Source organism: Chrysoperla carnea, chromosome 4 (assembly GCF_905475395.1).
Source record: "Chrysoperla carnea chromosome 4, inChrCarn1.1, whole genome shotgun sequence".
Classification (NCBI taxonomy): domain Eukaryota; kingdom Metazoa; phylum Arthropoda; class Insecta; order Neuroptera; family Chrysopidae; genus Chrysoperla; species Chrysoperla carnea.
In genome coordinates this window covers 31792852-31806537 of record NC_058340.1, presented here as the reverse complement: position 1 = coordinate 31806537, position 13686 = coordinate 31792852, and the positions used below count along the sequence as shown (strand labels likewise).

The following is a 13686-nucleotide window of genomic DNA, read 5'->3' as shown; positions in this document are numbered from 1 at the left end:
ACGACCTTGTCAGTAATTGAAACTTAAGTCTTTGAGTTCTGAAAAAAATGGGAAGGAAGATCTGAAAATTTCAGAGAATTTGCAATTTTAGAAAATGTAAAAGCCAACGCTGAGTAAACGGCGAGTTATTATGAATGCAGCCAATAATGTTTCATTCTAACTTCTTTATTCATACAAGATCATGAAGAAGTGAAAATTTGATTGTCGTATGCATTTCAATGTGAATCGAAGCTACATTTTAAAATTTGAATACATTTTCGATTCAAAGTTAACGATCGAATATAACGTTAAAATTACCGCCGTTTTAGATGACAAGTAAAATTTGAAGTTTGACATTTGTTTCATACCAACCTAATCAAAAATGAAAATTACATTAAAAATTTAGAAAAAGTGCTGACTGATAATTTTTGTGTGATAAATTTCTGAATGCTCATTGTTTAATTGTATTGAAAATTTTTTTATATACTTTTACTAGTTAATACTTTATCAATTATTCGTAATTTATAAATATTAAAATATTTGTGTGTAAAAAATGCCTAAACATTCAGGTTTGTTTTTATGTCATAACCTTATTTTGCATTATTTGACCGGTTTTCTGAATTCCGTAAGGCTACATGTTTTTATATTATACTTTTTATTTGCTCAAATCGAAATTTTTTTAAATAGTACTTACAGTATTTCAGTAAAGTAGATGCAAATATGTTAGTTTTTTGACTAAAATTTCAAGTCAATTTAGCATGTGTGACATAATTAAATTTATATTTCAGTGAAAGTTAAATGGGGAAAAGAATTATATCCTGATGTAGAAGTCGATACTGATGAAGCACCTTTACTGTTTAAGGCGCAATTGTTTGCGCTTACTGGAGTACAACCAGAAAGGCAAAAAGTGATGGTTAAGGGTGCGACTATAAAGGATACAGATTGGGGTAATATTAAATTAAAAGATGTAAGTATAAACAAAGGGTAGTATTTTAAAATATTCTAGTGTTAAAATCGATTCGTTTATTAGGGCGTTATGGTTTTATTAATGGGCAGTAAGGAGGATGTCCCTGTTGAACCTGTTGAAAAGACTGTGTTTGTTGAAGATATGAATGAAAGCGAAATTGCCACGGCTGTAAGTTTTATTGATTTTCCGTTTTAGTGATGTTACGAATTCGTATCTTTGTATATATTTTTTACCACGTCTTTTGCCCTCTTAAGAAAACAAAATTTAAAAAATATCAAGTTTTACGAGCAGAAAAATACAAGCCAGGAAATTTTGGGCCAATAGCTTGACATATTTACATGATTCAAGGTCTTAGTATTTACTTGTACACGAATTCGTACTTTTATCGATAAATTTCGTTTATGTATAATAAAAATTGCATTTTAATTCTTAACAGTTAGATTTACCATCTGGTTTAACAAATTTGGGAAACACTTGTTACATGAATGCGACAATCCAATGTTTAAAAACGGTACCAGAATTGAGAGAAGCTCTTAAAACTTATGATGGATGTAAGTAAAATTTAAGCAGTAGAAATTTTCAAATACATAGAAATTCAAAACCAAAATTTTTTACAGTATTATCCATAGATGAAGGGAGCATAGTGCCTGCTCAATCGATAACTGCTGCAATTAGGGACTTATTCAATACTATGGATCATAGTTCGACAGTACCTCCAATATTTTTGTTACAAGTGCTACATATAGCATTTCCACGATTTGCAGAGAAATCAGAACATGGTGGTTTTTGTCAACAGGATGCTAATGAATGTTGGACAGAAATTGTACGAATGCTTCAACAAAAACTCCCTGCTAAAAAAGGCAGTGGAGCTGCAAATTTTAAGTGAGTTAATTGATTTTTATTATACGAATATAGGAAACTTATTTAAAAAATCTTTGTAGATCGTTAGTGGATCAATATTTTGGTGGGAAATTTGATGTAGAATTAAAATGTGTTGAATGTGAAGATGAACCTCCAACAAAAACTACAGAGGATTTCTTACAATTGAGTTGTTTCATATCACAAGATGTGAAATATATGCATTCGGGGCTAAAAAGTGTAAGTATTATGTACAATTTTATAAAGTGTATTATATTAATTGTTGTATTCAATTGGAGGCGTAGGGCCGTAACAAATACCTTCTACCGTGTGATTCTGGACCATTTGCTTTATTTCCCTCCAGGAAACCATGTTAAAGTAATGGGTATTTATAAATGTTTTTCGCAATAGAAATATACAAAATTTAAAAAATCATCATTCCTCACCCTAGCCTTAGCTTCTTGTAGAATCTTCTTCCAAGCGAATTTGAGATTCCCTTCGATCCAACCCATTTGGCTGCTTTTACTCTTTATTCTTGCTCGATAGATTGATATTGAAGCTAGATGTTCTGCCTAGTCCAATGAGATGAAACAACGGAAGTTTTTGCCAAGAATCTTTTGGATTATCATCTTTCTTTATATATCGTCTCCTTTGAGGCTTCCATAAATATAATGCTCCATATTGTTGGTTGAATTTGTTTTAATCTGAGAATAATCCCACCTTTTCCTGGTGTCAGATAAAATTCATGAAATTTCAAATGATCGCCATCAAGGATTGTGTTAACTACCATTTCCTAAATTATAAATAATCGTAAAAAATTCGGCTTAGGGTAATGATTTCATTAATTTTATTTTTTTAATAGAAAATGCAAGAGCAAATTACGAAAATGTCGCAAACATTACAAAGAGATGCTGTGTATACAAAAACTGTAAGTTTATAACAAATATTTCAGTGGCATAACTCCAAAAATATAAATAAAGTCTATAGGACTTTCTGGTTATGCCACCCGCCGTTTAAGTACATAATAATATAAATAATTATAATTTTTAATTTTTTAGTGTAAAATTAAACGCTTACCTGCATATTTAACAGTGCAATTTGTTAGATTTTATTATAAAGAAAAGGGTTCGATAAATGCGAAAATATTGAAAGATGTTAAGTTTCCATTAGATTTTGATGCGTTCGATTTGTGTTCACCAGAATTACAAGAAAAACTAACACCAATGCGTAGTAAATTCAAGGTAAAATAATATTAATTTATTTCCTATTCCGATTGTACTCTGTTTATAAGATAAATTTGACCTGAAAAATCAAAAATCGCGTTCATTTGACGATTTAGCGAGGAGTTTACGAGATATCGGCCAAATTTACTTATATATCGATTTTAATAAAGGTATTCCAGAGATTCTTAACTTGAAACTATTCGTTCAATCGTCAATCGACTAAAATCACTCCTATATCGCTCTTGATTTAGGGTTTCAAGCGATTGAACGGAAATTAGTAGTACAGTTGTCAAATGGACCTAATATATAACACAAGCAACAAATTTAAATAAACGTATTATTTTAGGAAATCGAAGATGCAACTGTTGAAAACGCTTCAAAAGGAAAAGAAATTGTTAAGAAGGATGAAAAGAAAAAAGTAAAAAAATTCCCATTTTCATTTGATGATGGTAAGTGGTTCAAGTCGAATTCAGATATATCAAAATTTACATTAATAATAAAATATTTTTTCAGATTTAGGAAGTAATAATAGTGGCTATTACACACTACAGGCTGTTTTAACGCATAAAGGTAGATCAAGTTCTAGTGGACATTACGTTGGTTGGGTACGACAAACGGCTACATCTGATGTCTGGTTAAAATGCGATGATGATGTTGTATCACCTGTCACAACTGATGATGTTCTTAAATTATCTGGTGGAGGTATGTTTTATGTAGGGAAGTTTTAGTAAATGAAGGTTATTCGACGCTGTTCTAGAGCTTTATCTCTATTAGAATAAAAAAAAAAAAAAATGAATATCCGTTAAAATTGTCTGCGCGATAATTTTCGTAGAGAAAAAAGTTAAAAGAAGGGAGTAAAACTTAAAATTGTTGCATTACTTGCGTGTACAATCAAATTTATCTAAAAAAATGATATAATGAATAGAATGTGAATTTTTACGCAAGACGCAATGAATAAGAATAAAGGTTAATTTTGTAATACAAAAACAATTTTTAGGTGACTGGCACTGCGCTTACGTACTTTTATATGGACCACGCGTTTTGGAAATCCCATTAGAAGATGAAAAAATGGAAACTGATCAAAGCACATCTGCATGAAAAAATATTCATTAGATTTATGTAATTTAATGCAATGAAAATTTATATTTAATTTTGAAATTAATTCATAAAATAATTTTCTTACGACGTTTGTAATTGTAAAAAAAATGAAAAATCATGCTAATAAAAAATTTTGTTTTTTATTTATTTACAATTATTTTTATAATTATAAAATTCTAAACCTAATGAAATTTTTAATTATTAGCTCCACAGGCGAATATTAAATAAAAATTGATTAACAATGTAAGAAATAGAAGTGGACCAAAATTTATCTAGAAGTTTTACTGTAGTGCACATTGATAATCGATATTTCGTAAAAGTGGTTCGAGATTGTATATTTTCATGACTAAAGTATAAAATTTTTCAAGAGGCAAAAAATTGTTTTTCATTCTTCCCACGTATATACTTTAAAATCAATTGTACTCGAATCTCAAAATAAAATCTTATTGATTAATAATATTTCGCGCGACTATATGAGTGTAGGTTGCAGAAAAGTACTGAGACTGTCAAATAACACACTGAAAAAATGCTCTATGTATAAGTTGAGATTGAGATGAATTTTAAGTTTATTCTAATTTCGCGGAAGGTTGTCATTGCACTTTTTACTGTTGAATATTTATAATGATAGCGTCATATACTCAATGCTACCGTCAACCGGTGTCAGTTTGACATTATATGACGCTCAAATTGAGTATGAATTAAAATGCATCTCAAAAGTTATTGACAACCTCGTTACTTTTCTGACACGTTCTATAAATTTGTGTTTTAGAAGCTAGAGCATGCTTCACCCGTCGAATTAAGTGCTTTGTATCTGTGCGTACTGATTATGGGAGAGCCAGGATTGATGACTTCAAGTAAAATTAATTGTAGGAAACATTAGGCATGTTTGTGTTAAACCGGAGGAGTTTTTGGAAATTTCGCGCCGTATTATGCTACAGTTTAAACAGTAAATACTAAGAAATTTTGTAACCTGGGTTTTACTGTTCGGGAAGTCAACTTGTAGCCAGGAAGAGGGTTTACTGTAATTTTCATCGTCACTAAAAATTCTACTGAAAAATAATGTAGGATCACGCGCATAAGTAGGTGTTTTAGATTCAGATGTTTGATCATATGGTATGCTCTAGCTTCTAGCTCTTCTAGCATAACTAGACCGTGGTCCTCGTCTACATAATATTAGTTCTAGCATTTAGTTTGTACTGGTTTGTATTTCAGTAACATCATAGTAGGATATATCATTGTACAGAGATGATTAATTAGTAAAAAACATGAATATTTCAATGAACTTTTAAATATCTGCGCCATTTCTTAGAACAAAAAAGTTTTTATTCATAATTTTTAAAATTGTATAAATTCATGTATTTTTTTTTAAATTTTTAGTATTTCAAATTAAATTAAAGAATGGTGTTGAATTAATAAATAATAATTAAAAAAATATATTTTTTTGTGAATTAAAATACAAAGAACAATATTTTGTTAACATTTTTAGGGATTTTAACATCTTTAATGTTTCTGACAATAATATGAAAGTTGGACGTTGGTTAAAAATATTTTAGTTGAAGTTGTTACAAGTTTCATGTCAGTGAATTGTAAAGGATGGGTTTACCATTCATTAGTGTGTTATTATCAATAGTTTATTGAATTATTATTTCATCAAAGAATTATTTAACGTTTTTAAGTCACATTATCGTTACGTGTGAGACAACACATTTTAGTGATCGTAAAACATTTTAGTGCAATGATATTATTGAGGTAGTGACTTGGAAAAGTGTGTTTATTTTTTAATCTGTAGTGTTTGTGTGTTTTTATTTTGTTTAATTTGTCAAAATGGGCAATTGCTTTAGTAGTCCTGCGGAAAAGGAACATGATAAAGGTGATCGTGTTAATCCCATTGAGGATGTTACAATGCCAAATACACCGGTCCCAACACCACCTCCGGATCCAACAAGGCTTATGCCCCCGTTGCCTGAACCTGATGTGCCGAATGCAAAAATATTTGTGGCCTTGTATGATTATGATGCAAGGACTGATGAGGACCTAAGTTTTCGTAAAGGTGAACATTTGGAAATTTTAAATGATACTCAGGGTGATTGGTGGCTGGCTAGGAGTAAAAAAACAAGACAAGAAGGATATATTCCTTCGAATTATGTTGCTAAACTTAAATCAATTGAAGCTGAACCGTAAGTCAATTTTCATTTATTAATTTTAATAGATTTCCTTGATAAAATTTTGAATTTTTATGATTCGATGAACCAATGTTTTCAGTTAAAGTTTCGAACAGATTTAAAACAGAGGAAAAACACAAAGTTTTTCATGACAGCAATATGTTAAGTAAATATTTCCTACTCACAACAGGAAAATATTTTTGATAAATCAATTTTAATGGTGGGAAATTTTTTATTTTGACTGATTTGAATGTTTTTGGTTAAACTTTTGGTAATAAACAGGATGTAAATTATCTTAAGTGATCCTCAGAAGGCATAATTCTAAATTTTCGACACTAAGACGTTGTCGATTCCTTAACTTAAAAATAGGTATTTTTAAGTATTTTTTTATTTTTGGGTAATAAAAGGTACTTACAAGTCTAGTTTTGCAATCAAAAGAATGATGAAAATTTGCATAACTTTTTATCAACGTAGAATCTACAAGTGTCATTCTTCATAAAAGTTAAAATTTGATTATCTATTTTAGAAAATCAATGACTCACTCCTTCTATCTTCATGTACAAGGTCCGGCCCAAAAAATTACTGATTTTAAATATTTATAATTAAATAGAGACCGTTGTATCACGTCTCAAAGATAGCTTGTAATTCCCGTTAAAATTTTTCTCCCCTCCGGGCGGAAAGTATTAACTTTCGCCCCGTTGTGCTAAACGAAGTTGTCGCTTTCCGCCTCCGTCGAGCAGAAAAATGAGATTGAGTGAGATTGAGTTCGTAAATAGGTAACATAGGTCAATTGGGTCTTGGGTCCGTATGACCCATTTTGTTAACAGTAAGAGATAGAATAAAAGTTTAAATATTAATGCTCCTTATAAGAAAATAAACAACTTTTATTTGGAACATTTTTTCGTAAACAACATTGTTTACCCGTGAGGGCGCAAATTAGGACAAAACTTTGGAGTCCATTTTCTCGAAAACTATAAAACATAGGTAATTAAAAATTTGCAGACAGCTTGAAGTAGTGTTCTTGTGAAACATCCCCGAAAAACCAAAAAAATTTTGTTCTGGCTTCTTCTAAATCTCACAATTCTTTGGCATTTTTTAAATTTATAAAGATTTATTCAGATCGCTGGCTACTCTGGGAATTTTCAAAATGTTTTCCAACTTTCAACAAAATTATTTCAAAATGTTAAAGTAATGTTACATTTCAGCATTTTCAACAACAATATTAGTAGGGTTTTACAGGTCCCCTAACAGCTATTATTTATTACATTAAACTAATTAATTAGTATATTAGCTTGATTAACAATTCACTGTTTGTTTGGTCAATGGAAAATGAAAGTTTTGTGTTTCTTTGCATGATAAATATATTAAATGTAAATTCATTGAAATTATACGGAAAAAGTTATGACTCTTTAATTCATGGAAAAATTATTCTAAGCGGAAGTCTGATTTGGTTTAATAACTACTATAAAGATTCTCAGGAAAACTGATTATAACTCTCAAGAGTCTTAAAATCTTTTTAAGAAATTAATTGGATCATTTAATGAAGCGAAAACTTTTTGATGTTTTTTAAGGATTGATAAACGTTAAGAAAACTGTTTAGTGTCTCAGCACTAAAAAGCCCTCTTATTATATTATATTAAAAAACTTTTAAACCAATTTATTATTCCAAATTAAAATTAAGCATATAACTTATGTATATTTTTGTAATCCCATTTTAATATTCTCTATTTTGATAACCTACTCGATAGGTTTTGTTAATTTTTTTTAAATTAATGTATTACTATTTCGCTCCAAAAATCCGCCATTTTGTTTTGTTTTTTCAAACACCTATCTAAGAACACTTCAGAGACAATCATACATTAAATGTTGAAATCCATTGAGCAGTATGATACGAGGTAATAAAGAAATTTACAAACAAATATACATACATACTCCTTGACAGTCGGGTAAAAATGAAGTACTAAATGTTATATATTTTAGGGCAAAGCAGATTGTTAAACAAAATTCTATATTGATCATATTCTCGACTTTTAAAATTTGTTACAATTGGTGTTGATATAAATGGCGAAAAAATTTTTAAAACAAAATCATTGTAGTTTGAAATTTACGTGAAGTTATTGGAATTGGCCGGAAATCTTGTTTGAAGAATCTTAACTATTCATGTTCACATCAGAATTGAAATTGTATGACTCCATGTCAAAGTCCCGAAACAATTTTCGGGTTAAATAATAATTTTATTATGTTAATCTATTGTGATATAAACTTGGACCGATAATAATCATACCGGAAAAAAAAGTTTGATTATTTTGATAATTGTCCAATTTTAAAGAATGTTCAAAATAATTATTCTTGTATCAATTTTTTACAATTACAGTTATTTAAAAAAAAAAAATATTTACATAAAAATTATTATAAATAGTCCACATGACATGTACAGTGCACACAAACTGTTTATCTATTTATGTTTTGTGTGAGGTAACCACAATTGGCTCTGAAACCAATTACCGGAAGTGTACTTATTCATTGTTATGAAAAAAATAATTTATATTGATACGAAATAAACTGGGGAAATTATAGTTAAAATGTTTTACCGGTGATGTACTAACAAGGCTACTGCCAGGCGTGGTAAAAGTCGTTTCAGAATAGCTGGAAATTTGAGAGGCGATCTAACAAACTTTTCTTTTACGAAAATTTTCACAGTTGGGAAATGTTTAATTAGCGCGACAAACTTAAAATTCATTGCAGATGATAATACTTGAACTACATATTTGTATCATTTCTGTCCATAATTTCATTTTTGTATTTGATATTGAAGACATAATCATCAGAAAATTTGCTGATTATTTTTTAGAATGTATGTCTGTATGTATGATACAAATAATATATTACGTCGCAGTCAGCTATCTTAACTAGCCATTCAGTTAACTGCCTAGTCTTTTTACTAAAAGGCGCCATACAACTATAGCGGCCTGAATGGTATTCAGTCGTAGCGTCTAATGTAACATTTAATGAAGTGACTGGCTGATGCTTATGCGATTCATTCAATAGATGATCAATTGATAAAACATGATGAAATATCTGACATTAGATATCAATTATGTAATAAAACTATGAGAAACATCAATAATATTGTTGATCGGCGTCGCCATATTGACAGTGTGTGGGCTTGAGAGTCAGGTGGCAGAAAGTAGAACTAAATTTAAATGACTATATTATGCAAATAATTAAACTGTATCGATTCAAGTCATTTACCTAGCTGTTTGATTGAATGGTCGAATATCGTTCAGGCTGCTAGTATAAAATATACACCTAACTTTAGATTAAGTCTTAAAAAATGGACAATAAAAATTAAATTTTGGTTTCTTTTATTGACACAAAGAAGGGTGTAAGCTGATTCTCGCACCCCGTGCTTAATATCTAGTTAAGACGACCTTGGCTAACATCTAGACGTCACATTTGGATGACATTATAAATATATATAATAAAAATTGCAATAGACTTATTAAATTGTAATAATGAAAAGGTTTTCCTTTAAGAGTGTCCGAATTTTAAACTGAAGTTGTATCTTTATGGGATATCTTTGAAAGACAATTCTTCGTAGTCTTCACCACGTAGATCGGTTTCATTATCATCGGTTGGATAAAAGTTTCTAATGATTAATCATGACATGTAGATAACAAAACACACAATTAATTTTTATAAAATATAAGGATTATTATTATTTAATAAAAATAAATTATTTAAAATTATACATCCGGTCACGTGACAGCAAACACCAATCAAATGTACTTTGAAGGTACTACATCAAGTCATTTGAAAAGTAAACTTATAAATACAAAAACATATAAATATGCAAATACTTGTTAACTTTCATATACAAAAATGATTGCATATCACGATTTGATGTCATTTAAGACGCCATGATACTCTACACTGTTTTTAAAGTAAATTTGAATTGGTTTTTTTAAAATGAAAAATACTTTCTTGGTGTAAATCAGATTCTAATTTAACGTATAAACCAATTTTTCAAATTTAGGACAAAAGCCTATTTTAAGGACACTGGATCAGACCTGACGTTTTCAGATGACGTTAGCGTGTTTTCAGATTATTTACTGACTCAATTAACTCGAACTGAGCACTCATTTTTATAAATGGCATGTAATGTTGCATGATAATTTTTCCAATATTAATTACGTCGAAGCTCAACAAAACAGCAGTTCCTATTTGGTTGTGAAATTGTAAATATCACATAAAATGGCACGATATACTTTTTCATAAATAAAAACTTTAAGGTTGTTGTCTTGCTTTGGGCATATCGACAGAACATTCTAAATTTGTGTATACTTATTAGAAATATAATGATACATTAACCAAAAAAATTTGAAGTCAATTGACCGTCTCTAACTTGTGTTAAATACAATTAAAGCTCCGATAATTAACATGGAGAGCATAGGAAAGGTTGCGTTTTGTTGTGTTTTTAACAAGTTTTTTAATTCTACAAATTCTGAACATTCATGATATTGTGCATTTGAGTTTAAAAAAAAAAATAAACAGAGAGATGTCTATTATATACAGAATTACAGATGTTTATTATCATGCTATTATCATACAGAATACGTGATAAATGGACAGTTGAGTTAAAAGCATGTTAAAATTAATACCTATTTGAGTGCGCTAAGCATATCTATACGTACATACTACTGCTGTATGATGTAATACACTATTTTTACAATATTGTACAAAGACAACCATCTTAATATATTTCATACTAGTTTAAGTTTAAATTTTGAACACTCTTAATGGAAAACTTATTGTTATGTTTTTACTATTAACAATAATTTCATAATTTCTGATGAAAAGTATTTGAATGATTACTTTTAATTTTCATCCATAGAATATTATTAACTGATAATTAATATAATTATAATTATCAACAAACCCTGAACAATAATAATGTAAACAGCTTAAATTATACATTGCTAAGAAACAATTTGATACATGCACAAGGTTCCTTTATTGCTCAGTGGTAGAGTATTTACCTGGATAGTAAAACATCTCGGGTTCGATTCCCGACAGATTGTGTGAATTTTTTCATACTTTATTTGTGAAAAAAATTACAGTATGATGATTATGTAATGATAGCGGAAATAATTGGTTTGGGAAATCCATCTGTTTTGTGGATTTTATTTTGAAATTATTTTCTAAATTAATTGTTTTTTTTTTTCGAAACTGGACTGCATTTTAGTGAAATGATTTTATTGAGATAGTGGGTTGAAAAGTTTGTTTATTTTTGGATTGTGTGTTTTACTGTTTTGTGTGTTTTAATTGCAAAAAAATGGGCAAAAGCTACAGTAGCCATGAAGAAACTAAAAGTGATGAAGATGAACCTGAGAATCTAACTAATATCGGTAGTGCTATCAGTGCTGCAGTGTCAAATATGTACACTTTTAATTCATTACTACCCAATCAAAAAACAGTAACAAGACCTATGGAACCGTTGCCGGAATCTGAACCTGATGTGCCTAATACTAATTTAGTGGCCTTGTATGATTATAATATTACATTATTTGTGGCCTTGTATGATTATGATGCAAGGACTGATGAGGACCTCAGTTTTCTTAAAGGTGCACATTTGGAAATTTTAGATGATACTCAGGGCGAATGGTGGTTCGCTAGAAATAATGTATCAAATCGTGAAGGCTATATTCCTTCGAATTTTGTTGCTAGACTTAAATCAATTGAGGCTGAACCGTAAGTCAATTTTTATTTAACTAGATATACTAGGTAAAACGATAGATATCTTTCTTTCAAAATATACGTCCCAATTTGATGTAACTGAAGTTTCAACTAGTGGGTGTGGACTTTCATGTGGGTGTAGACTTTTATATCGATAATGAAGAAAATATTGTAAGGTAACTAAAAAACAGAAAATTTTTCAACGATTTTCATTAAAAATTATTGTACGTTGATCGAAAATTAAGGCTATATATAAATAAAAATCTTAATTTTTGATGTGTTTGTTTATTAATTGTTAACTCTAAGCTAACTAAACATATTGTGAATAGAAAATGTTGAATGAAAAATACATTTACGATAATGTTGCATCTTCTAACCTTCTATAGATTATAAAGTAAAAAAAACTTCTAATTTTATAAATTAAATCATGAACATTACGTTAAAATTTAAGAAAAAAGTCTCTTTCCGAAGATTTTTAATCCAATATCGTTTTTCTTTCAATTGGGAAATTATTTCATAGTTTGTGATGATTCATTTTGTAAAAAACTAAAAAACCTAATTAGAAATGACTTTTTATCAAAAAAATTTTAAGTACCATCATATATGCTTTCAAAATAAAATAATTGACTAATAATTAAATTTTCCGACATCTATAATGACGTTATTGTTCTCTTTTTTCCGGTGTACTATACTCAGTGGTTGTAGAAAAGCGTAATTACAGTGTTATTAACTACAGGTCTGACCCAGTTAGCTTTAGGAGTGGTGTAAGATTCCATTGTGGTTCCCCGCATAATAACAGCACAAACTACAAAGTTTATATAAAAAAAGTAGGAAAACTGTGGCAATTATAAAAGATTAGGGGAGCAAATTTGACACAGCACATCTCAAAATGTATAATGAAATAGATATCTTTTGCCTTTTCATTCAATGAAAAAAATCAGTCGAGTCTAGCAGATATGGTTTACATTTTTTTTACTCGTGCCGCTGACATCTTAGCGTTAAAATTGAATATTAAAACAATGACAATTTCTCAATCCAAAAAAAAGATCTTTCCAAGATGATTGTTGAAAGTTTAGAAGAATTATGACGTCAAAACCTTCCGAAAAGTATATTCACATTTTTGTAGCAAAATTTGTGTTAACTAGTGTTTATCAAAACAAAATATTATCAAAAATTACAATTTGATAATTTAAGTTTTATTTGTACTACTTTTTTTAAATCGACATTAATATTTAAAGAAACAAAAATTTTTGCTTATACAAGCGATTATTATCATACTTTCAAAAAAGAATTTTATTTTTATACAAAACGAACAAAAATAATAAATTATTAAAAATTTATAAATTAAAAAAAAAAAAAAAACTATGTAAATAATAGAAACTTATATTTTTATTTACATATTTTATGTATTAATTGCATGTTTAGGAAGTTACCACAGTGTTTCGTGTATTTCTTCCGTACGTGTACGTAGGACGGTTTATTTGTATCAAAATATAAAAAAAATTTAATACATAAATACTTTTTAAAGGGAAGCTTTTATTTGACACAATGGAGTAGAAAGTAAAATTTAATGTCGATGATAAATGTGTTCATAAACAAAAAATTTCAGGCAGTCGTTGTCCCACTTAATAGTATCGGATAGGGTTGGTATGAAACAAGCTGT

At 29.0% G+C, this 13686-nt stretch overlaps 1 protein-coding gene across 1 annotated transcript; it reads left to right on the top strand.

Moving 5' to 3' along the window:
* The first annotated feature begins 380 nt into the window (after nucleotides 1-380).
* On the top strand, nucleotides 381-4176 carry LOC123297468 (ubiquitin carboxyl-terminal hydrolase 14). The gene is made up of 11 exons (XM_044879137.1): nucleotides 381-548; nucleotides 768-946; nucleotides 1010-1114; nucleotides 1383-1497; nucleotides 1564-1828; nucleotides 1888-2044; nucleotides 2667-2732; nucleotides 2863-3045; nucleotides 3374-3476; nucleotides 3541-3729; nucleotides 4025-4176. Exons 1-11 carry the CDS (start codon nucleotides 533-535, stop codon nucleotides 4123-4125), a joined length of 1479 nt encoding a protein of 492 aa, XP_044735072.1. The 5' UTR covers nucleotides 381-532; the 3' UTR covers nucleotides 4126-4176.
* The last annotated feature ends 9510 nt before the right edge of the window (nucleotides 4177-13686 follow it).